Here is a 27,636-nt window from a genome sequence, read left to right as displayed (position 1 = left end):
CACAATGAAATTGATGGTTTGAGAAGGTCACAACAGGTCCTCCATATCAAATTTAGAAGCTAGAACTTGTTTGTGTTTCATAATGAGATGATCTTTGCCTGTAACTATTAAATCAACAACATAAAGAACAAGGATTAGCATGTCACCATTAGTTACCTTGAAGTATAGATTAGGATTTGCTTCGCTCTTGGAGAATCCCAACTTGGTGAGGTAATCGTCTATCCTTTCAGACCTGCTCTAGGGGCTTGCGTGAGGCCATAAAGAGCCTTCTTCAATCTACAAACATGAGAAGTACTATCATGGATAATAAACCCTTCAGGTTGCTCTAGGCATACCTCCTCTTTTATAATACCATTCAAAAATGTAGTCTTTATATCCCTCTGATGTATCTTCCATCCTTTTGAGGCGACAATAGCAATTATGGTCCTTACTGAAGTGTACCTGACAACTGGGGCAAATGTTTCTTCATAAAAAATTTCTTCCTTTTGGGAGAAACCTCTAGCAGCAAATATAGCTTTGTGTTTTTCAATAATTCCATCTGTTGCATGTTAGATTTGAAATAGCCATTCAAATAAGACAACTGGTTTTCCTTTAGGCCTAGGCACAATGTCCCAGACATCATTCCTCAGAATGGATTAATACTCTTTGATCATGGCATCCTTCCAAATTTGATGCTTTAGTGCTTCCTCGACATTTAGAGGCTCAGACTTAATGAGTTCACCCATAAGAGCAGCATAATTTGAGTAACCTCTTGGTTTCTTGATTTCTCTAAATGCACCCTCAGGTGCAACATAATTTTATGCTTCTTCAATTATTTTCTTTGCCTAGAGTAGTTTTTTACTATTATTAGCAGGTTCAAGAGGTTCACAAGAAGAATTCATAGGTTCCTTATTTTCTACAAGTATCTCCCTTTAAAATTCAGTGTCAGGAACCTCTTTCATGTCTTGAGGAGATTCATCATCTGTCTCATTGATGTTATTAGATGTTTTGAATGTGATATCTTCTTCAAAAGTTACATCTCTGTTAAGTTCAATTATTTTCTAACCAAGAACATATATCTTGTAGGCTTTAGATGATTCACTACATCATTCAAATATCCTTTACTTTCCTGATGGCTCTAATTTGGATATTTTCTCCTTAAGAATGTGGACATAGACTAGGCAACCAATGTTAATGTTTGTGGTCTTTATGGCAAAGATCAACAATAAATAATTAAATATGCAAAAGTAAGCCAAGAGTGACTACATATTTAATGGCAATATAATAATAATAATATGAAATATATTATTTTACTATATGATAATTCAATTAAGTGGGAAAGCTTATTTGGCCCCATTTAAAGTGTCATGTCTTTTGGAAGATGCACCTCTTCATCTCATATATATATTATATGTGTTGGGTGGTGAATAATGAACACACCAAAACATAATGTGCAAGTAATTATTCACCATTGTTGCACTATACCTCTTCTCTGCCCTAAAATCTGAAAACTTGACAACCAAATATTCTTAAGTGACTTAAGTCGGGCTTGTTTCTAGTAAAAGCTTATTCAAGAGTTCTATTGTCAAGACTACAATGAGGACATCTATTTTGTATGTAAACTGTAGTATTAGAGGCTTTTGCCCAAAATAATGTAGAAGGTTCTGATCATGCATCATAGCTTTAGCAGCTTCTATTGTGGTCTTGTTCTTCCTTTCTACAATCCCATTTTGTTGAGGGTTATATGAAACACTACTCCCTCTTAATCCTAGTAGTATTACAAAATTCTTTAAAGTTTTTGGAGATATACTCTCCTGCATTATCTGACCTTAGAGTTTTGATTATTTTCCAAATCATATTTTCAATTAAGACTTAACATTCTTTGAATTTAGTATTTCATTAATTTTTTAAGTTTTAGAAAATAAATCCAAGTTTCCCTGAAATAGTTATCAACAAAAATAACATAGTACAAAAATCCCCCTAAGGAGGGTACAGTCATTAGTCCACATATATCAGTGTGAATAAGTTCAAGTGCATTTTTGGATTTGTGCTCACTACAATGAAAAATCTTTTTAGAGTTCTTACCTAACCCTTACATATTCCATCATGTTCTAGATTTAATTTGGGCAATCCTGTAACAAATGTTTCTATAGCAGGTAGGGCACGGAAGTGAAGATGTCCTAACCTTTTGTGTCATATTTCATTTGTGGTGGAAACATCATGAGTTAGGGCTTGGGTTTGAATATTACAAAGTTTGTACAAACATCCATCACGAACTCCAATTGTATATGTGTTTTTCATGTTTGAGTTCTTACGCCAAGTAAGAACTTCCCCATCCAAGAAGGTGATTTGATACCCTTTGTCTTCAAGGGCTGAGATGAATACTAGATTTCTCTGGATCCCTGGTACAAATAGCACTCCAATTAATTTGAAGAGAAAACTCTGGATTTTAATTGAATTGTGCATATTCTAATTCCTTTCACAGGGTAGGTGGAGTTATCTCCAATAGTGATTTCTTCATTTAAATTATCTTCAAGACTATCCAGTTGTTCTTTGAATCCAGTTATATGACGGAATGTTCCACTGTCAATGACCCAAGTATTTCTATTGGTCATTAATTCGCTTGATAATGCTGAAAAGAATACCATTCTTCTTGTATCCTTAACTTCTGCTGGTGAGGCTTGATTCATGAGCCTTTCCGAGCATTTTACGACCAAATGTCCATACTTGTTACATGTATAGCATTGCACCTTAGATATGTCCTTTCTTTTGAATGAATGTTTATTGTCATTTTTTTCCCTTTTTCGTTCAAAGATTTCTTTCTTCCCTTTCTTAGGTGAATTTGTATTTAATACTTGAACCTCTCCACTAGAATTATTTATTCCAATCCCTCTAGCGATTAGTCTTGATTCTTCTTGAATACAATAAGCTTTAGTTGGCCAAATTTTGGAAGTTTGGATCAAGCACTTATCCCTTGTATGAACCATTCCCAGGATGTGGAAAATTTGTTGAGAGCCAGCATTGTTAATTCTATGTTGTCAATTATCTTTCCAATTGTAGATAAGTGGTCTCTTAACTCAGCTATTCTTATAAAATAAGATGTAATAGATTCACCCTTGTTCATTTTTACATGATGCAGTTATTGTTTCAGTGCGAGAGCTCGACTGGTGTTGTTTATCTCACACATGTTTTCTAGGAAGGTAACCATGGCATGTGCAATGTCCAACTTTGATATAACATGAACTATATGATCCTTTACTGCATCCACTAGGATCTTCATGGCTTTGTTTTTCTTTTTGCAATGAATTTTCTCATTGTCATCATCTCGTATAGATATAGTATTTTCTAGTGTTACCCCAGCACGGGGGTGTGGTGGGACCTCAGGAATAGTTTTGGGTGCGGGAAAAAAAGGGCCTCAATTCGGGGACGACGAGGGGGAGCGGGGGTGCAGCAGTGAGGGTGTGTAAGGGGGGAGGGAGGTGGTTGCATACTATATATATAATATATATGACTAAAAATGCTAATTATGAAATGATACTTCAATATATTATATAACATATTGAATATAGTTGAACAGAAAAAATTGAAATGTGATTCACAAACCATAAGTTCAAACTTGGAACTTGAAACTTCATAACCATTACCAATGACCATTTAAGAAATTAACTTAGTTCAAGATGCAAGATTCAAAATTCATTGTTCAAATATAAATATCATATATGATATATCATAAAGACGCTCATGATGACAATGAGTTGAGTAGCATAAAACAGTGAAATGAAATAATGTAGTGAAATGAAATAATGTATCGTAGCCATATCAAAGTGAGTACAATCAACAAAATGACAAAATGTCAATGATGAGAATGGAATCATCCCAAGTGCTCTCTAAGAATGCATAAAAAACAAATTAAAAAAGAAAAGAAAAGAAAAAAATTTAAAGCTTTTTGGGCCATTCAGCCAGCCGCACCCCATGAGCACCCCCACACCTGAGCACTCGTGACACACCCAAGCACCCACAAACCACCTTGGTGCTCGACTAGTGCGGCCGAGGTGCGGCAGCGCATTTTCGGACAGCGGGGGTACTCGGGTGCATGACGCACCCGCACCGGGTGCTTTGGGCTTTTGACCCGAGTGCACGCACCCGGGTTACACTGGTATTTTCCTCAAATGAGTCTAATTCTTGTTCTCTAAGTGTGTGCCATCATTATTCTGAGTTTTCATGAGATGAAATTTGCGGCACCCTCAAGTCTATCTTCAAATCTGATTCTGTTCGCTATGATTAATATTTTTTCTTTTTATTGTGTATTAGATTTTATGTATTGTTTATATTTACTCTCAGTATTATCTTCAAGTAGTCTCTGATAGCATGTTAAGGAATAAGGATCAGATTATAATACCTTTTTATTTTTGTATGCTTGATATGATGAATCCAATCTCACAGAATCTCCTTGATGATATGACTGATTTAATTCCTCTTGCAGATTTGTACAGTTAGATGGGACTATCAACCAGTAAGAATATCTTTATATTTGCTTGAATATGAAATGCTCATATATCTAATTGAGAACATGCAACTTGTCGTAATACTGTTTTATGTCTGTATGTTCCAAGTGCTGCAGATCTGAATATATATATATATATATATATATATCAACCAAGAAAGCACATTACATGTAGAGACACGTCTCTACATGGCTCAAGCCATGCAGGCACATGTCCCTACATGGGACATGCCTGATAATCCCTAATGTCACCAATTCATAACAACTTACCATTTAATATATATATACATCATTTCAATAAAACACTTGATCTCATTAACTCATGTCAATTCCACACGGTGATAATTGATATTGACAAGTAATTGTATTGCAGGGAATAATAACCCGATCTTGGAATATATAAAAACACATTAATATCATTAAATCAATAGTAATTGATGCATATGGATTATGATCATTGATTCAATCAGGTCAATTTAGTTAGAATCAATAATTATCATTGATTAATAACCATTATATAGTATTGGCCTACTACAATATACATATAAACACTCAGTTTCATATATGTATGCATGTATGTAAACGATCTAAGATTATTAATCAGAGGTAATGTTTAACAGATAAACATAATAATTTCATCAAACTAATCTGACCGAAGCTACAATGTTAACATTATTCACCATTTTCAAAAGTGCTCTGACCGGTATATACAAGTCCTATAGTCTCATTACTTCTCCTTTGACTTCTCAACTGCTCGTCAAGCTTCCCGGAGCTTTCACGTCAAACTTCCCGGAGCTTTCATTGTACTTCTTCAGTTTTCCATCAGCTTCATTTTCAATCTTTAATTCACTCTGCAATTTCTCATTCTCTTTTCTCAATTTTTCATTTTCACTTAGGATCTGTTGGTTTTCTTCACTTGTATCATGAAGCCTTTCATGCATTATAGCATTTTCTTGTTCAATCTTGAAAAATTGTTCCTCTTTTGCCTTTAGGGGATCCTCAACAACTTTCTTGGCTTCTTCTGCAACTTTTCGTGCGATCATTTGGAGCTCTTCTTGCTTCCATCTCTTCACATATCCTCATTGCGTGACTCTCAATCTCTTTCCTTAGGTTTTCCTTGTTTTTGGTCAGCTTTTCATTTTGCTTCATCAGATCTACAATGGCTTCCTCAGATTCTTCAGATCAATGTTCTAACAGGTGTTCAACATGTCTTGGTTTTTATTCAATGGTTCACAAAGTTCTTGCCTCTAAGCAATGGATGTATTCAATTGATCTTTCAACTCATTGATCACCTTTTATGCTTCTGCAAGCTGTCTTTTGTACTTGTAACTCTTTGTGCCTTCATTAGGGATCTCACCCAAGCTATTAGGCTTCTCCAAAGGCACTTGGCTCTGATACTAATTGTTAGGTCTCAAAGACATTGAGAGGTGGGTGAATCAGTGCAACCAAAAATCTGACACTTAAATAATTTTAACAGCAAAAAGCATGCAAAGTTAAATAACACATAGAAACTGATCACATAAAGCATTCACGCGGATAAAACACTTAACACAAGATTTTTCCTATGGAACCCCTGATTAGAGGGTGAAAACCATGTATGGGAATAATGCTTCAAAGTTCCACTAGTGCACTAATGAAATCTGCCCTATTAAGAGCAATTACAACATCTTGTTAAGGTATACCCAGTTAACAATATCATTAGCCCAATCAAGAGCTCAAAGCAAACTTTTGTTAAGAACAACTTGTTAAGGGATTTCAAACTCCTTCCAAGACCTACCTGGTTAGAGGATTTAGACTTCAAATCCACTTAGAGATCATGCTCACCCTGTTAGAGGTGACCTCGCTAGAGGATTTAACTTGCAAGGTTATTAGGACTTGCCTTCAAATAGAACCAAGATGAAAATGATCTATTATGGTGCTTCCTATGTTACGGATCCAATGCAACGCTGATCACTATTCACCTTATGAATCAAACAAACAAACTTTGCAATCAAATGAAAATACTCGATTTCACCATTAATTTATAACTTCATTAGAATTTGTAACACGTTTTACCATCCCCTTAAGTCAATTCGACCTACCACCCAAATCTTTCCATCGATCGTGCCAAAAAACAAAATCAAAATCTACAAGGTCGTCCCTAAACAATAACACGTTTTACCATCCCCTTAAGTCAATTTGGCCTACCACCCAAATCTTTCCATCGATCGTGCCAAAAAACAAAATCGAAATCTTCAAGGTCGTCCCTAAACATGACAAATGAAAATTAAAACAATGTAGGAGTGATCGATAAAATCAAGCTATTCTTCTCATTTCCTGTTCTTACTGGAAGCCTTTCTTGAATTTTCGATAACTCTTGCAAATCTTTCAATGAACCTGTGTAGTCATAGACACATGCAAATATGTATGTGTAGTTAATAAGTCCATGCCCCACACCTTAACTCGATCTCCACAATCCGATTCAACTTGTTGAGCTAGAGTATTGGTTCTTCACTTATTACCTGGACAATTAGACTATTTTATGATCTAACTATTCAATTGCATCGAACTGATTGATCTAAAGCTTGAAACAACATGTTGCCAGCAATGACAACATAACACACTTCTATGATCTACACATGCATCAAGTGCCAATATATGCAACTTCTCCAAATTTGTTTCAATAGGTGTTGATATGAACTTGCAATCCAGCACACCAAATCTCTTAAAAATGTTCATAGAGTATTTTTTTTGACTCAGAATAATCTCATTAGGTCTTTGCCACATTTTTAGTCCTAGAAAGTAATGCATTAGACTGAGATCCTTCATTTCAAACTCAAAAGCCTACTCTTTCTTACATTTGATAACAAGATTATCAACTCTAGTAAAAAAACATAAAGAACTAGAATTTTATTGTTATCATCAATTACCTTAAGTAAAGATTTGGATCTGCATCATTCTTGGAGAATCCCAAGCTCAATAAGTATTGATCAATTCTCTCATACCATGTGCGTGGTTCTTGTTTTAGGCCATACAAGACCTTTTTCAATCTAGATGCATGATATTCCTTCCCAAGCATCACAAAATCGTCTAGTTGTTTAATAAACACCTCTTATTCAATCATACCATTATGAAATGTGGTCTTTAAATCCATTTGATGTAATTTCCAACCTTTAACTGCTGCAACAGCAATGATAGTTCTAATGGAATATATCAAGCTCCAAAAGCAAACGTCTCCTCATAATCTATACCTTCCTTTTGAGAGAAACCTCTTGCCACAATCATGTTTTAAACTTTCCAATACTCTCATCAACTACATGCTAAATTTTGAACAGCCACTTAGAAGATACATCTGATTTTTCTTTAGGCCTAGGAAAAAAATCCCACACATCATTCTTGGTGATAAATTAATATTCTTCTGCTATAGTGTCTCCTGACTCTCCTCATACTTGTTGATATGATGGCTCCTCAAAATTTGAAGGTCCAGACTCATTAATGCAACATAAGCTGAAAACTTGTGTGGTCTCTTTCTTTCTCTAAAGGTGCCACGAGGAGCTGCATATTTTTCAGCCTCTTCTATAGTGTGTCTAGTCTAGCCCACAAAGGTTTCTTTCTATCTAATGAAACATTACTTTGTTCATAGGAATGTTCAATGGGATCAACTAGATCAATAGATTCTTCTAATTCAGTAGATTCCCTTTGAATATCTGAAGGAGAATCGAGAGTAGCAATGTCCAATCATGAGATGTCCCTTGACCTTCCCTATCTATCTCCATGGAAAGATCCCTTTGATCATTTGAATACTAGTTCAAATGATACATCCTTGCCCACTTCAATCCATTTTTGTCATGGAATGTAGATCCTGAAGGAGGCCTTAGAAGGGTCACTGTAACCAACAAAAATACCTTTCTTGCCTGAAGGTACTAACTTAGATCTTTTGTCTTTAAGCACATGAATATAAACAGGACACCAACAAATTATGAAATGACTAACTTCTGGTTTAATATCTGTGAATGCCTCTTCAAGAATCATAACACAAAATTTGATGCGGATTTTGATTCTAAACATAAATAGTTGTTCTATAAGGTTTTGCCCAAAATAAAGTTTGCAGATTTTAATCATGAAACATAGCTTTTGTTGCCTCACCAATCTTTCTGCAACCCCATTTTGTTGCAGATTATTTGGAACACAAAACTCCCTCTTAATTCCTGCCTCAATATAGAAATTTTGAAAGACTCCAGAATTATATCGCCCTCCATTATCTAATCTTAAAACTGTTAATGTTAGTGTAGTTTCAGTCAAATCAAACTCACTTAAGATATATATATATATATATAGAGAGAGAGAGAGAGAGAGAAGGGTTATATACTTTGTCTATATATGAGATATATAATTAACTCAGCTAACATATAACACACACACACACACACACATAAGTTATTATCATATGCTCGATCATAGTAATAAGCATATGTTATCGATAACTAGTAAGAATTAAAGAGACATGCCTCTTAATATCATATACATAGCATTGAGAATGTAACTTCAAAAACACATAAAAATCTACAAGTGCTATTACAAGTTTGAGCATATCTAAAATTATGGGATCTTTAACAAACACTTTGATCGTTTTTTCAGACATGTTGTCAACTTGAGCTTTGAACTTTTTAAATCTAGAAAGCACTTCATCCAGCTCTTAAGATTTCAAAAACTAAACCCAAGTCTTACAAGAAGAGTCATCAAGAAAAGTCACACAGTACCAAAAAACCACTCAAAGATGCAATAGACATAGGTCCACATAAATCAGAATGAATCAGAACTAATATCTCTTTTGCTCTATTTTCACTATTGTGAAAGTGGCCTTTAACATTCTTACCTAGAGCACAACCTTTGCATATACCATCATCCTCTTAATTAAACTTTGGAAGACCGGCAACCATATTTTCCACGGAAGAATGAGTTCTCAAATTTAAATGAGCAATTCTTCAATTCCACAACTCACTTATACTGATGGAATCATGAGCTAAAGCTTGAATAGGACAAATAGAAAGTCTATATAGCTCTTGACGAACAGCAATCTCACGAGTTGTCTTAATGCTAGGGTTTTCTTCCATGCAAGAACTTTACCTTCAGCAAATGCAACTTGATGCCCTTTGTCCTCCAATGGTAAAACTGAAATCAGATTTCTTTTGATTCCAGGAACAATCAAGACATCACTCAAATGAAGAGGGATGCCTAAATCTAGAGGACAAGTAGTCCCACCACCTTTCACTGAATAACAAGCATCATCACCAATTATTACTTGCAAATGAGTATCTTTTTCCACCAAGTTAAAAAGGTAATCTTGGTATCCTGTAATATGACGTAAAGCACTGCTATCAATTAACCAAGTATCTATCAGTTGGAACATTGCTTTAAAAGGCTGAGATAAGTGAAAATCCCTTCGAATTGTCACTAGATTCTTTATGAGGTGAAGCATTGTCAACATTTGCAGGCTTGCAGCAGCAGCATGATGTTTTGGTTTTGTTAAATAATCTTTGGCAAAGTGACCACATTTGAGACATTGAATTCTAGAAAGATCCTTCTTTGGTTCAGGAGCTGAATCTGAATTCCTATCTCTATTCCTCTTGAAATTTCCTTTTCTTCCTTTCCTTTTAGATGTTTGAGCAGCAAGGATGTAATCTTAGTCATGATGAGATTTTCGTCCATTTCCTCTTGCTTCTAATTTGCATTCCTCTTGAATGTGCAATCGGCTCTTAGACAATTAAATAGTAAAAATTTAGCTTTATATGAAATCCCATATCATAAATATTATTATGATTGGTGATTATTCGTTCTCTCATTATTAAATAATTACTCTAATTGTTTTGCTCGATGCCATAGAAATCTGTATGCAGTTTGTGTACAGGTTTTATGTGTCCTAGCAAGAATATAAGACACGTGAACAGTTTGAAGGATTTACGGTTGGCTGATTAAAATTTCTTAATCATCACTCAGATAAGAGCAGTTGTCCATTAACCACCCCTCCTCCTTGTAACCGTGCCATTTCCTGTTTCCACATCAATGTGTGACTAATGCTCCCATTGACAGCCTGGAGTGTCGTTTATCATCTCAGTGTGTGACAAAGGTGATCTGTGAGGTGTCTTCATAAAGATAATAGCGAAGAACCATTCGCACAATGTTATTATTGATGTTTGCATGATAACGGTTTTCGGCCTTTGTGTCTACCATTCCTGAGACAATGTTTTGCGCTCTTGGCATTTGAATATAATGAACAGTCTTGACAGGAATATGTTTGAGTTTTCTGCGATTCAGAAATTTCCGTTCCTGTGATCGTGATTTGCTGGAAAGATTGATTATTGTTAAAAGCATCTTGAAGTCGGTATAGCACAGCTTGTGTTTTATATGCATTTTCTTATTATGTTGATGTTGTTTAATCTCTTTCAGAACCATGTATGGTTTCAGGTTCTCTAGTTATCAGAAGTCTTTTCTGCCTTATATTGCTTTGCTAAGAATGTGGAAGTAAAGTATAGCACAGCTTGTGTTTTATATGCATTTTCTTATTATGTTGATGTTGTTTAATCTCTTTCAGAACCATGTATGGTTTCAGGTTCTCTAGTTATCAGAAGTCTTTTCTGCCTTATATTGCTCTGCTAAGAATGTGGAAGTAAAGTATGGAGTTAAATATGTTCTCAGCTTCAATCCTCTACTGAATGGGATTTGAAGAATCAACTTTCAAGAACTGTGTAATTCTTTATACCTTAATAAAATTCACAAGTTTTGTCAGCTGGGTTATTTCCCTCTATGAAGAGGGTTTTTCCTAGGGTTAATTGTATTTGAATTTTGAAACTTGATATTTTTGGACTAAATTTAACATGGTATCAAAGCCAGGTTGTTGTCATCAAGCTTGAACCAGAACTTTTATCTTGATTCTCTTGCTCATTCCTGTCAGTTCATTAACTTCATTATGGTGCTTCGTCTTGAAGTTAAAGATAAGTTGGAAGGAGCCTCAAATTTTATATCCTTGAAGTCTAGAATTTTATCAGTTCTTGAAGAAAATGATCTTCTCAATTATGTGGAATCTGATGTAACAGAGCCAACTGGTAATGCAGAGAAAGAAACCTGGAAGAAGAATAAAATCATGGCAAAGAGGAGCATTATTGATTCTATGAAAGATCACCTAGTTCCAGCAATCTCCAAGTTAAATTCTGCTAAGGAGATGTATGATTATCTTCACAACATCTAAGAGTTCAATAACACAAGCAGAGCTTTGGCCCTTTGAATGCAACTACTCCACATCAAGATGAGCAAAGGAGACTCCATTGTTTCCTCTTTCTGAAAATTACAGAATTAAAAGATCAGTTAAGTGCTATTGGAAAATCGATTAATGACAAAGAACTTATCATGCTTGCTATGAATGGTCTCCCACACTCTTGGGAATCATTCATCCAAGGCATTAGTGGTAGAAATGAAATTTTGATACACCAATATCAGATTGTATTCAAGAGAAAAATAGGCTGGAGGCTAGAGGGAATTCTCGTAAATCTCATAATGTAGAGGATCAAGTTCTTGCTGCCCATACTTCAAGCGAAAGAGGGAAGAAAAGGAATTTTAAGAAGGTTGATGATAAGAATCCTTCCTCCTCCTCTTCTGATTTTAAAAGAAAAAGAGATTTATCCAAGGTGATATATTTTAGATGTGAAAAGTATGGTCATTTTTCTAGAAACTGCACAATAAAACTAAAGCATCAAGCGGCAGTCACTAATGTGAAGGATTCTTCCCCGTCCAAGAATTCTAGTGATCACTCGGAAGGATTATTATTCATTTCAGCATTGTCTAGCAGTGTTCCAGCTGATTGCAACACATGGTTGATATATAGTGATGCTTCTCATCACATCTCTGGATACAAGAAACATCTTTCAAACTTAGTTGAAAAGAATTCTCACTTGCAAGTCATATTAGGTGATGATGCACCATACTCTGTCAAAGAGGCTGGTAACACTTCTTTCAATTTAACTTCTGGTATTCCTCTTCACCTTAGCAATGTGCTATTCATTCCCAGAATCAAAAGAAACTTAATTTCTATTTCTACTTTAAAGAATAAAGGTCATAATGTGGCTTTTACTAATGGTAAAGTGTGGTTGCTTGGAGGAAAAATTCTGATTTCAATACAGCTCAAGTGATTGGAACTCGAAATGAATGTCTATACAAACTTGTAGCAAATCAAGTTCAAGTCTTAAATCATGGTGCATCTAGTGATAACTTGTTATGGCATAAAAGGTTTGGTCATTTAGATTTCAAATCACTTTCTTCATTGGACAAGCTTGTTGTAGGTCTTCCTAAGCTTAGTGTTGATAATGAAGGTATCTGTAAAGGTTGTGCTTTGGGTAAAAATACCAAGAGTCCTTTTCATTCCAATGTAAGTAGAACCAAGAATATCCTAGAGTTAATTTATTCTGGTTTGTGTGGGCCTATGTCTTTTGCATCCCTTAGTGGTTTTTAGTACTATGTAATATTTATTGATGATTTTTCTTCCAAGAAATGGATTTATTTTCTTAAATCCAAGAAATCAGAAGACGTTATGTCCAAACTTAAGGAATTTAAAGCTCTTATTGAAAATCTTTCAATTAAGAAAACCAAGATCCTTAGATCAAATAATGTAGGTGAATTCATCTCATGTGTATTTCAATCCTTTTGTGTTGAAGCAGGGATTAAGAGCGAGTTTTGCATCCCTTATAATCCTCAGCAAAATGGTGAAGCTGAAAGGAAAAATAGGGTTTTAGTTGAGTCAGCAAAAGCCATGATTCATGATCAAGGATTACAGATTTTTCTTCGGGTTGAGCCACTGAAGCTTGCTAAACAGCAGTATATCTTCAAAATAGAAGCCCTCACAAGATTCTAAATGACTCGACTCTGGAAGAAGCCTCCTCTGGTTCTAAACTTGATGTAAGTAATCTTAGAAATTTTGGTAGTTCAGTTTACATTCATGTTCCCAAAGACAAAAGATCCAAATTAGATCCTGCTGGGAAGAAAGGAATCTTTATTGATTACAGTGAATCCTCTAAAGCATGCAGAATTTATATTCCTTGTCAAAAGATGATTGAACTAAGTAGAGATGTATCTTTTGAAAAAAACATTGAGTGTAGAAAATCTGTTGAACCTTCTCTAGAAATTGAATTGGAAGATTTTGTGATTCATCAAGATCCTCTTCTTGCTGCACCATCTTCTCCTAGTTACTCTAAGAGGAAGGATCCTATCTCAAATTGTTGTCCTCAGAAAAATCAGATTGTCTCAAATGCAGGGCCCAGTGTTAAAATATATTACAAGACAAGACCATTGTGGGCAAAACATACTATGCAAGAAGCTGAGAAATTTTCAGCCCCTCATGGAACTTTTCGGGAGAGTAAAAGGCCTCAAAGATTTGATACTTATGTTGCTTTAATGTGTAATATTATTGACTCTGAACCTTCTTGTTTCAATTCAGCCATGGAACAGCAGGTTTGGAGAGATGCTATATTAGAGGAATATGAATCTATCATGAAAAATGAGGTATGGCAGATTGTTCCTCGTCCCAAGAACAAATCAGTTATATCTTCTAAATGGTTGTTCAAAATTAAGCATGTTGTTAATGGTAGTGTGGAAAAACTTTAAGCTAGATTTGTGGCAAGGGGATTCTCTCAGAAAGAAGGAATAGATTATGATTTGACTTTTGCCCCAGTAGCAAGATACGCCTCTATCATATCCATCATTGCAATTGTGGCTGCTAAAGGATGGAAACTACATCAAATGGACATCAAGACAGCCTTCTTGAATGGTGCAATTGATGAGGAAGTTTATGCTGAACAACCTGAAGGATTCATAATTCATGATATAAGATCTCATGTATGCAAGCTGAAAAAGGCATTGTATGGTCTTAAGCAAGCTCCTCGGGCATGGTATATACAAGTTGATGGTTATCTCTTGAGCTTGGGCTTTATGAAAAATGAAGCTGATCCAAATCACTACTTCAAAAGGTATAATGATCTTATGCTGGTCTTAGTTCTTTATGTTGATGATCTATTTATCACTGGTGAGGATGAATTAATTATTAAATGTAAGGAAGAAAAGGCTTTTGAATTTGAGATGAAAGATCTTGGTTTAAAGCATCACTTTCTTGGCTTGGAATTTTGGCAAAAGTCTAATGAGGTTCTTCTTAGTCAAGGGAAGCATGTTGTAGATAATCTTAAGAGATTTGGTATGCTTGATTGTAAACCAAAAGTGTCACTCAAGAAGGTAAACTTGAAGAAACTTCAAGAAGTTGTTGTTGGTTCAGAATGAATTGATTGCATACTATATAGGCAATTGATTGGCTCTCTCATGTATCTTGTTAACATGAGGCCTAACATATGTTATGCAGAAAACACCTTGAGTCAATTTATGTGTGAACCTAGAAAATTTCATTTCATTGCTGCTAAACATATTCTGAGATATGTTTGGGGCACAATAAAGTATGGGCTGAAGTATTCAAGTTCTAATGATCTTCATCTTCATGGGTTCTCTGATTCTGATTGAGCAGGATGTGTTGTAGACAGAAAGAGTACCTTAGGTTTTTGTTTCAGTCCTGGATCTGCCATGGTTTTTGGTGCAGCAAGAAACAAGGATGTGTAGCTCAAAAAACAACTGAAGCTGAATATGGTGCAGCTTGTATGGCACCTTGAGAGGTTGTGTGGCTTCACAAACTTCTCAGTGAGTTATTTGAGGAATCTTTGGACCCCACTACAATTTTTTGTGATAATCAAAATTGTATCAAGATTTTTGTAAATCTTGTTTTTCATGACAAGTCTAAGCACATAAAAATCAAATATCATTACTTGAGGGACATGGTGCTTCGAAAAGCAATGGAGCAACAATTTATCAGTACAAATGAGCAAACTGCTAATATGTAGGAGATAATTTCCACAGCAAGTCAAATTGTGATATTGCTATAAGGATTTAACTGTGTGATTTTTGAGTCAAACTCATTGACCCATGTTTCATGAGTAGTGATTCAACATGAATTCATCTCTCATGAGAATAAACACTCATTGGATCTAGGTGATGCTCACAGGGGTGAAGCAGCGGGACTTCCCGGGAGGCCACCCATCCCAGTACTTCACCCCTAGACTTATCGGGACTTCCCGGGACTTACTGGGATGGGTGACCTCCTGGGAAGTCCCGGTGCTTCACCCCTATGAGCATCACCTAGATCCAATGAGTGTTAAGTGTTTCATTTATTCTCATGAGAGATGGATTCATGTTGAATCACTACTCATGAAACATGGGTCAATGAGTTTGACTCAAAAATCACACAGTTAAATCCTGATAGCAATATCACAAACTGCTAATATCTTCACCAAACCACTATCTAAGGTGAAGTTCTCTGATTTTAGAGATAAGCTAGGTATTCTTGACTTTGTGACATCTTATGGAAATGAGTCTCAGAAATAAAGTAATAATTTACTTTCTTATTGATTATGAATAATTTATTAAGGATGTAAGAACAACTATGATAACTCTTTCACTATGAGAAAGTAAACATCATGTTGAGAGATTCCATGATGGCATCACGTTGAGAGATTTTGTGATGAGGGTTGGATGTCATATTCAAAGAGTCCATGACAACATCATGTTGAGAGAGTCTGTGATGTAAGGCTTGTTGTGATCCTTACAAGTTCATCATGTTGAGTGATTCCATGATTGTTACTTATGAATAAATCATTTCTTTTATCATGTTGATTGATTCCATGATTAATTAATAATGTGTAAATTATTTCTAGCTTCATGTTGAGTGATTCCATGATTACATATAATGAGTAAAGTGTGCTCTTATTGTCATCTTGAGAGAATCCATGACCGGTTTCTAATTTCATATTTGCTAAGGAGTGTTAAAATTTAGCTTCATATGAAATCCCGTATCATAAACATTATTATGATTGGTAATTATATATTCTCTCATAATTAAATAATTACTAACTATTTTGTTTCCTGCCATAGAAATCTGTATGTAGTTTGTGTACAGGTTTTATGCATCCCAGCAAGAATATAAGGCACGTGAACAGTTCAAAGGATTTATGGTTAGCTAATTGAAAGTTCTTATTTATCACTCATATGAGAGCAGTTTTCCGTTGACCACTTCTCCTCCTTGTAACCGTGGAATTTCCTATTTCCACGTCACCGTATGACTAATGCTCCTGTTGAAAGCCTAGAGTGTCATTTCTCATCCCAGCATGTGACAAAGGTGATTTGTGAGGTGTCTTCGTAAAGATAATAAGGACGAACCATTCGCATGATGTCATTATTGATGTTTGCATCATAATGGTTCCTGGTCTCTGCGTCTACTGTTCCTCAGATGATGTTTTGTGCTCTTGGCATTTGAATATAATGAGCAGTCTTGACTGGAATATGCTCGGATTTTCTGTATAATTGATTCAGCATATTTTTTTTCTGTGATTGTGATTTTCTGGAAAGATTGATTATTGTTAAACGCATCTTGAAGTTAGTCTAACACAACTTGCATATTATATGTGTTTTCTTATTACGTTGATGTTATTTTCTCTCTTTTAGAACCATGTATGGTTTCAGGTTCTCTAGTTATCAAAAGTCTATTCTTTCTTATATTGTTCTGCTAAGAGTGCGGAAGTAAAGTTTGGTGCCAAATATGTTCTCGGCTTCAATCCTCCACTGAATGGGATTTGAAGAATTACCTTTCAAGAACTGTATAATTCTTTATACCTTCATAAAATTTACAAGTTTTGTCAGTTGGGTTGTTTCCCTCTGTGAAGAGGACTTTTCCCAGGGTAAATTGTGTCTGAATTTGAAGCTTGATATTTCTAGCCTAAATATAACACAAACTTGGGTAATTCATCTCTTCCACTAATACGTAGAATAAATTATTCCCAAGAACAAGGGAGACCGTCCATGGCCGACATAACCAGGTCTTTCTTCAACTGAAAAATCCAATGCCACTAAGTTGAGCTTTCAATTACATAATCTTCATGAAAAAGGAGATAATTAGTTCTCCTCAAGCTATACTTATATGGAGGAGCTGACGTCTCAAGGTCAAAGCTCTGTTAGTATTGTTGAATTTTACAGCTTTGTAGATTGCAAACATTTCTTTAGCTAAATTCAAATGGGACATCATGGCCACAAGATAATCCTTTGCAGAATCAATCAATATATTTCTTGTCATAATGTTATTCTTCCTCAATTGAGCTTTCTTAGAATCGTTCGTTGGCTCAGGCACATTAGGTTTCACATAGTTTATAAGATCATTTTCTTCTAGTGCAATAAGGACTCTGAATTTCCATGATGTAAAATTCAATACACCATCCAACCTATCTTCGGCCTTGAGTCCATTCTTTTAAACTTGAAGGTATCGACCAAGCAGAGAAGAAAAAAATGTTGAGTTTTAACCGAGAAATCAATGATAAATAACAACAAAGAATAGCTTGAATAGATGCAAGAGACGCAGAAATATCCTAGGGAATCCCTTCTAGCATGAAGGGAAAAACCCTTCCACACAACAAAAATATCATTTTATTGATAACGAAATGTTCAAATGTACGTCTTTCGCTAGATGCGATATATATAACACGAGACTCTTCACTTTACAACGAAAGGTCTCCTGAAATTCCCAACAATATAACTCTTTCTTACAACTCTTCGTATTTTCATGCCTTAACGTATGATGAATGACACATGTCATTATATTTAATATTAAAATTATCATCAACGTCCTTTTCAGCTGAAGGTGACTATAGTGGAATTAACGTCCAGAGATAAAGATTTCTACCGCAACTACAAACTCCAACACTCCCTCTTAGCAAGAGAGAAATCTTTAGCTAAGCAGTCACACAATGCTGCAACCAAAATGTCAGTGATAATATCTAATCACATAGATCCTATAAAATTTCATGGAATCACTCAACATGAAAATCCTGCAAGAAACACAACCAGATTCTCTTATGACACTAAGAGAATAATTTACTCATGAAATCACTCAACATGATAGACTTGAAACCATTAGCCATAATCATGGAATCAATCAACGTGATAGATTTGTAAGAATCCCAGCTAAGCCTTTAATCAGGGATTCTATCCACATGAACTGACATGGAATTACTCAACATGACATCCAACTCCCATCACGGATTCTCTCCACGTGATGTCATTATGGATTCTCTTCAAATAATGATCACTCCCAAAGCGAAAGAGTTATCATAATTGAATCTCACAATCTTATTTATTCACACAAGAATAGAAATAGGCATAACAAAAGGAAAACAAGACTTAGTTCCATTTAAGTCTTAAATTTTACAAATGCCATAAGTATTATAAGCATATACGAGAAAGATGGCAATTCCATAAGCACTCCCTCTTACTTATGAAGCCTCCCTCTGAAGCTAAAATCTCCCTCTAAAGCTCAACATCTCCCTTTGGAGCCATAATCCTTATCTTGTTGCATCCTACAATCAAGAGAGATGAATCTAAGATAAATATCAATATCAAAGGCATATTATTTCTAGCTACATAAAAATTCATGAACTAGAATACATATCTTTACGTAGGTTAGTCTTCTTCAAGAAGAATAAGCACACAGAGTCATGCATCAAGACCTCCAACCATTTTTTATGCTCTCTTTATCATCCTGATGATGGATCATGGAGTGTGATTCGAAGCGTTGATGAAAAAACTATTACACAGTCTACCCGAAACATTGACAAACATTATTTATGGATTGTGGAAATCTATTCTCTTTAAAGGTTTTAAAGTTCAATCCACATAGAATTATATCTCATACCCGCAAGCTTTTCCAACTCACTAATGTCGTATTTACACCATTGGGCTTCTTCAAAACACACTGCTTATTCCACATGCAGTGACCAAAAATGATCATAAGATATGATTTTAATACATTTATGTATTAGAATAGCATTGGAAAACATGCATTACATAGAATCTTCTCATCTATTAGAGTAGCCACTCTTAAAAGGAAGAAGTTCTTTGGGTATTTTATTTGTAAGCAAGCAAAAGGCATATTGTCTCTAGACTTTGCTTTCCATGGTTCATGTAGACCCCCCCTTTCCTCAAGCGATCGCAAATACCATGATCAACAACTTGAGAGCAATGATGCCCAACTGCAACACTGCCTCCGCCCATAAAAATTCAACTTTATTGCATCCTGCGAGCCCCTAACTTTCGTTGCTGATATAGTTCCCCCTCCATCAAATTTGAAGATAGGACTGCTCCACATAAATGAAAGATTTGACTCAGCCAACCAATCATCCATGAGTCTCTTTCTGTAATGATTGAACCGACAAGGCAGCCAAAAATTCATGCACATCAAATAATTCATGATGCCAAAGATTCTTCGAATTCAATGTCTCTGGTCCCGTTTGAAGCAGCAAAATATCTATCCTAAGGCACACATGTTCTCTCTTATGGCATTTAATTGCCTTTAGGAATATCAAGAACAATATCACCTCTAGATAAGATAGCCTCCTAATTAGTCTTCACTTGAAGACTGCACACGATACTCAAACGTATTGGCCCATAACAAACGCATGAAACAATAACAACACACTCATAAATGGATCGAGCAAAATAATGATTGCCTTCTTTGAGTGGTTACAATATAGCTCTCGACTAATGTCCCAACATTTTTCTTGGCTCTATCTTCGCGCCATAGACATTGCCGTCAGTCTAGACATTGTCGTTAAGCATAAAGAAGTAGTTGTTAAAAAAGATAATAAAGATAGAAAACACACATATGAGTAAAAAAAATTGCAAACTGAGAGATGAAAGAACTCGTTACAAAATGAAACTAAAGAGAGTAACGATACTTCCTTGACTACACCCATGACCTCCAATCATCCAGAGAACAACAGGGTGTCATCTGCATGAGAACAACAGGGTGTCATCTGCATGCTTCTTCGAGACTCAAAGTCGAAGATTGTTTTTGCAACAACCGAGCAGATAATACCTGGCATGATAACCGAGGTCTTCAAGAGTGCGCAAACATCCTATTCTTGGACTCCCGATGCACCATATCCCTCGATCAACCTACTGTCAACACTAGTTTTGTAGACTCCTTTTGTCATTACATTTTGATCCTCAACACCTACATTCTCTCCCGATCTTCTTCTACATTTTGTACCTCCTGAACTAAGTATTGCATGATAAATACTTGTGCAGATCAATCGACCCCATTTTCTTCTAATGGATATCTCAACAATATGGTCTGAAATTTTTGGGCAAATATATGAGCGGTACCTCCGGCATTTTAGGGGCAAGGAAAGCTACACTTACAAGAAACCTCATAGGAAGGTAAGGGAAACAGAGGGACTAACAACTAAGCAAGAATTGTAGACGCCCGCACATAAAACATAACACAAAAGGCATTGATTCATGAACATGATAAAACAGGAATATAAAATATGTAAACATAGTGTCTCTAGCGAAGATGACAACATTAAGAATCAAAAAAAATCATTCTTGCTTTGATAAATGAATAATGCAAACAAGCATTGAAAGGATTGAATACGCAAACACACTAAATAAAACAACTTCCTTATAAGCTGTTATCAACCCTTGCTCTAATACCATGTTGCATTTTAACCCAGAAATCAATGATAAACGGCAATAAAGAATAGCCAAAATAGATGCAAGAGACACACAAAAACATCCTGGGAAAACCCTTTTAGAATGAAGGGAAAAACCCAGCCACACAACAAAAATATCATTTTATTGATAATGAAATGTTCAAATGTACAATGCCTTTCACTAGATGCATATATATAACAAAAGAGAGACTGTTCACTTTACAACAAAAGGTCTCTTAAAATTCCCAACAATATAACTCTTTGTTACAACTCTTCGTATTTCCATGCCTTAATGTATGATGAATGACACGTCATTTTATTTAATATTACAATTATCATCAACGTCCTTTTCAGCTGAAGGTGACTATAACGGAATTAACATCTGGAGATTTCTATTGCAGTTACAAACTCCAACAAAGAAAACTTTGTTAGTCGAATAATTCTGATTCCAAATCTTTACAAAAACCCGCTCTAATACCAAGTTAAAAATTTAAACAAAGTAGTATAAAACAAATAATATATATCTAAAAACACAAGAACACCAGCGATAGCCTGGGAAACCCCTCCTCGAGAGGGAAAAACCCAGCCAGCCAAGAAAAATTACTTTATTGAAAATGAGTCTTAATAATACTAAGACTGCATGCTTTGAATGAACACTATACTGTTTTCCGTTTACAATAATATAGACTTAGATATGCTCTTCTCAAAGACTGATAAATGTCTTCTGACAATACCGAGAAAACACAAAACAAAAACCATCTACAGATGACTTGCAATAAACACATAAAGATTGCCTACAGAATAATCATAACAATCTGCGACAGATTGACATACTGATAAACAAAAGAAACTCCTGCTATTATCACATATACACCATGACACACAACAGATAGATTTCACAATAATATTGACATTAACAGCTCCAGCCTCAATGCTAACAATGCATTCTTAAAAAAATTTCACCAAAGATTGTGAAGCGCTCAGATAGAAAGACCCAACACTTGTAGAACTCTCTTCTGTTGCACACCCAGTGACACCATTGTGATTAGACTGCCACAACAGCCACATAAGGAACAGTTACCAAAGACTCTTTGGATTCCAACTGCTACGCTAGAATAAGACACTTACATTTTGATGGTCGATATAATAAATGGACAGTATTATGAAGCTTGACTGCCGCAACAGTTACAAAGAGAGACCATCCATATGCCAACATTGAAGTCTCTTCATAGTTCTTCAGCGTTTGAGATCAAATAGACAATCCTCTACAAATAGGTGAACTGATGAAAGAAGAGGACTCTTTAGAGTCTTAACTCACTCGACCACAAGGAAGGAATAGTGTTTGCAGCAGCAGAGAATAGTCATCCTCTTTACATAGCATAATGCTGATGTAATCATCACAGATATGCAGTTAGCTCCTGCAGCTACCAAACTTCAACGTTAACAACTATTTCCTTATGTAGACATATAGGTGCTTCCATAAAGTACAAGAACTGACAATGGCTATGTAAGACTTGACAGCTCAAACACCAGATCTTTGTTGAAAATGAATGCATCCTGAATCGAAAGTCACACAGAAATCTCCCAAACTTTCCACTGTCAATAAGTGTTGAAGATTTCTTTGAGATGGATTAAAAGGAGATATCTAAAAGTTTATAGCTGAAATCTTAGTAGGCCAACTGAATTTAATTCAACTGGACTATTGCAGCCTTATCACATGTTCCACATTCCAAATGGAAGGAATCTCCATGGATTTCTTTACAGGGTTGCAAATATCTAAGGGCATGAGTTTAATTCTGGTGGTGATTGATAGATTTGCCACATATACCCCATTTTTCACAAGCAACCATTCTCAACAAGCACAATGACAGAAGAATACATCAATTGTTGAAAGATGAGCATTAAGTGGTCTTAAATTTGGATGTTGACCTCAACTTCAAGAGCTCAACATGACGAGGTGAACGGTGGAGAATCCTGAGGGCTGAATGCTAGCCTAGTAGATGTAGAACGAAAATAAAAGTACCAAGACTCGAGAGTCAAAACTCAAAGAAATATGTGATTATCAGTTTTACGCTTGATAGAGCCAAAAGGACCGAAAATGGGAAGTTATTTTTCTCAAGGATCACCATCGACCAAATTGAATAGCCAATTTCCAAAAAGAATCATAGACTAAGATAGGCATAGACAAGAATTGATATACACTAAATATCAGAGATTGAAACTAGCTGCCCATTTTGAGCAATTTTACAGTCACCTGAAAGAAAGAATTATTAAGCTGGAGTTTGATTACGAATTTCGTCACGAGGTAGAAATCCGGGAACCCAAACTTTGATAAACAGATATACCCTTTCGGGCTTCCCCGAGACACACCAAGCGACAAAATGGTTTCTCCTTTAGATGGAAGTGACCTAAATTTTAATCGCAAAAGCCAAAATATTGAGGTAGAAATTTAAAAACCACCTTTTAAGTCATCTAATTTTTATAATCAACGGGCAAAACTAATTCAAAATGCATACCTGCAATGCACATTCATCCAAATGTTATACTCAAAAGGAAAATAAAAAATTTATAATTTCGTGAAGAGGTTCACGCACCATAGAAACTATAAAAACGAGTTGCAAGCACATGGCATATGAATTCAGTTTTTCAATTGGAAAGGCAGTTGCGTCCAATTCGTTTCAAACATTCAATGAAAACGAGAAAGATGCGAACCTCCATGAACAAGCTTGGTAGAGCGGGACGAAGTTCCAGACGAAAAGTCATCTCTTTCAACAAGTCCCACGCGCAGACCCCTCGTTGCAGCGTCCAGAGCCACACCACAGCCGGTTGCACCGCCTCCAATCACAAGAACATCCAAAGGGCTGCTGGGACTGCTTCCTTTAAGCGCAGCTTCTTGCACTTCTCTGCAAGGGACAATCCCCTCGCTCAACTGAATTCTCCTCTGTACACTTTCCAGTCCATCTTTCTCCCTACCCAATGCGCTACCAGTGTAAACACTTACAATGCCCACTGATCCTGCTGCCGCAATGGCCGCGGCACGCCGCAAGTTGAAACGACGCATGGCTGGAAAACTATGACAAAACAATAATGGGTTTTCTAACCCCTTTATAAATAATGGTCCCCTGATATGAGCAGACTATCCCAGTAGCCGTTGTATGGGCCCCCTTTGATTTTCTAAAGATAGAAAAACCTTTCGCCAGTATACAAACAGCTCAAAAGCAGCACCAAAACAACAGGTACTGTTTTGCTTCTTTCCTAAAACATATCAGGGAATAGAATGAAAAAAATAGTGCATCAAAATTGTAGACTAAATAAATCAACAGTTGACATCTCTTCCATGAACCAGATGAAGTTTATCTGAACACCATCAGATTCCGTTTGAACACAAATATAAAATAAGAATCAAATGATCCAATATCCATTACGAAAATTTACGCGAGTCCTGCTCTCAGAATTTTCCGATCTCTGATGTGAGCAGCGAACTTGTCTTTGTTTCCGAAAGGTCTGTTATTTTCGTATGAGGTATGTGATGTGGCATTTGTGGATTAAATTCGATGGCCGTATGACTTTGTTTGCGTTCTATAAAACTGCAAAACTTTAGCGGTGGCTTGATTAAAAAATTCAAAACATCAGGATTGAAGAACGAGCGACTTTTTAAAATTCATCAAATACGAGGGTCGACCGTCTAATAGTACCGGTAGGGTACGGTCCAGCTTCCTAGGACCAAGTATACAATAACAAAATTATATATATATAATTAAATTTTGATAGCAATATTACAATTTGATTTAATGTGAAAAATATCTTTTATTTATCATTGATGAGCGTAACAGGGTTTTATAATGAATTGTTGAGAAGGCACCACACTTGTTAAAAATTTTGTAAATAGAATTGTAAGCAATGTTGATTTAACTTCGAAAGAAACTTCATGGTTAAGCACACTTGAGCAATACTAATATGAGTTGGTTGTCCTTCGAAAAAGTCCAAGTGCTTCACCTTTGTAAGCATCGTTTAGATGCAATAAGTGCTAAGTATTACATTCATTCTTATGAACCACTACTCATGAAACATGGGTCAATGAGTTCAACTAAAAAACTACACAGTGAAATCCTCGTAGCAATAATAAAATTTACTAATGCCAATAGGCATTCTACAATGGCAAAAAGGGGGAGTGGGATGGTGTGAGCGTGTTAATGTTAACTTTTATTCTTCTAGATTAAATTTGACAACCATCTACATGTCAAAAGTTTAAATCTTATTATAAATAGTATATACTTTTAAAAATAATTGAATAAATACCGCATAAAAATATCCATTTAAATTAGCATATTTGGAGATATAAATTATCCATTTTTTAAGAAATTTAAATAAAAAGATCAAAGTTGGTAAAAAATTAAATAATTGAAGATAAGGGAAATATAAATAATTTTAGATGTAGTAAATTAAATTATAATTATTTTGTAGTGGATATCTATCGACATTTTTTTAGATAGATTTATTTAAGATATCTATACTAGTAGTTCAAATAAATGTATTTTTCTTCTAAGAATATCATCAATTTAGAATTTAAATTGAAATAAGAAAGATGGTTAAAATTATCAAGATATTTTTTTTTTTAAGAGGGAGGTGAGTGAAGTGCTCTAAGGAAACCAAACCATTTCTTGTCATTGATGCCCTTGGAGTCTTGCCCTTACATTTGTGACTCATTTTTGGTGCTCTTTCTTCTCATTGTATGTTTTGTCTTATTGTTTTATTTTGTGTTTATTTCTTTATTTTGTTGATCTTTTGCAAGCATCCTATCATATGCCATTTTTGCCCTCCCTTGACCTTGGTGTCTAACACAAGTATTACTAGTAGATAGCATTACCTCCCAAGGCAAATGGCTCATGGGAAAAATTGAAGAAGGGGATGAGCATTATAAACAAAACAAAAAAGCCAAAATGATTCATCTAGTAATATAGTCATCGGTCGTAGGCAAAACACAAAGGCAACAAGAAGAAAATCTTCATCTAGAGAAGTGGTGGTTGCATGCTCAAGTAAATCTAAGTGTCATTCCTCAGTTGCATTCAATGGACAAATCAAATTGTTCCTAGATAACTCATTAGGGGGCCATAAATTTATGGGGCCCAAGCCACTGGGCAATGGAGATGGAGGACTCATCAATGTAGGAAACAATGGCAAAAGAGGAATGAGTAAGGAATTATCTTCTAACCCAAAGATTATTTTCATATATCCTAACCAAGCTATGATAAAAGCTATTAAAAGTGAGTAGAAAAGACTGAAAAGTGTTGCAATTTTTTTATTTATTTGGATTCTAATCGACTTCTATCTAAAAAAAGATGATTGGATTAGCATAGTGTTGGGTAAAAAAAGAGAATATATGTCAAAAAAAAAATATTACAAAAAGAATTATTTGTGGTTGTATCTAAAATGCACTTGATGCAAGAAAGAGTGTTAAAGAAGGAATTTCAGAATGTGGAACAAACCCTATATAGGTCTTTTCCCTTGTCCCAAAGGGGGAACCTATAAGAGGTAGTTGTACAATCCTTTGCTAATTGCCTTGAAATTTTAAAAAAATTGACATAATATTATAAATTTCTTCCCCAAAATCCATAAAGCATTGGTACTATTATGCAAATTAAAGAGTCCAAGGTTACTCTCCCTCATCTAAATGTTAGTGTTTCAATTGCTCTTGATCTGGAAGCCAATGTTTGAAATAAAATTGCTTTGAAAATGGAAGATGGAACTTGTATTTGGCTCAGTAACTCTTGGGTAATCTAAATGTTTATTTATATTGTAAAATGAATAGACATCTTAGAATAAATTGTCCTAATATCAAATCTAAGAAAGTTGGAGTTTTCAACACTAGTAAAGAGCAATAATAATCTAATGTTACTTGAAATAACCACACTCAACATGACGAGGAACCAAAATTCAATGTAATGGCTATTTACAGACATCTCATGAACTAGTTGGGTCCTATTAATATTAAAATGTCAGAAACACCAAGCCCTCCTATGGAGGAAAGGAATGAAAATGAAGATTTAAGACATACTAAACAAAAAATGTCTCTAATAGCCCCTCTACACAAAGAAGAACTTGTGATCTCAATTGTGGGTATAATTGCTCATATATCCCACCCGACCCCTAATCTAAACAATGTGTTGATTTCATTCAACAAAACAAAGTGCTTAGAAAGTACTCCAAGATTTTATTCAAGGAAAGGATGTCAAAATTAGACAAACCATAATATCTTCTACTCGTTTGATTTTACAAGACTTGTATGCCATAGATTTCGACCTTGATCCTTGGGATAAGATGATGGGGAAAGAGATTGTTTTGGATAATCCTAGCTCTATTATGGAAGAAGATGGATTGCCAACTCCTTCTCGAGCTCTATCTATTATTCTTGGTAAAGAATATGAGAAAAAAGGAATCTCAAAGACAAACAAATTAACTTAGAGTCTGGTTCTTATAAGAAACTGAGTAAAAGGAAAAATTTGTTCCAAAGTGCTTTGATAGATTATATAAAAATAAAAATAAAACCTTCCCCAA

General features: G+C 35.3%; 1 protein-coding gene across 1 annotated transcript in view; it reads right to left on the bottom strand.

The window, feature by feature from the left end:
- LOC149543503 (glycerol-3-phosphate dehydrogenase SDP6, mitochondrial-like) overlaps positions 1-24,675 on the bottom strand; it is a 178,502-nt gene extending 153,827 nt beyond the window's left edge. The window contains exon 1 of the mRNA XM_089798307.1: positions 23,794-24,675. Coding sequence (XP_089654433.1) covers positions 23,794-24,142 — 349 coding nt within the window. The 5' untranslated portion in view covers positions 24,143-24,675. The remainder of the gene's footprint in view (positions 1-23,793) is intronic.
- Between the last annotated feature and the right edge of the window lie 2,961 nt (positions 24,676-27,636).

This window comes from Cupressus sempervirens, chromosome 8, assembly GCF_028749045.1.
Source record: "Cupressus sempervirens isolate cs-2001-9-10 chromosome 8, ASM2874904v1, whole genome shotgun sequence".
NCBI lineage: Eukaryota > Viridiplantae > Streptophyta > Pinopsida > Cupressales > Cupressaceae > Cupressus > Cupressus sempervirens.
The sequence above is the reverse complement of the archived record's forward strand: the minus strand, read 5'-3'. Positions and strand labels throughout refer to the sequence as shown.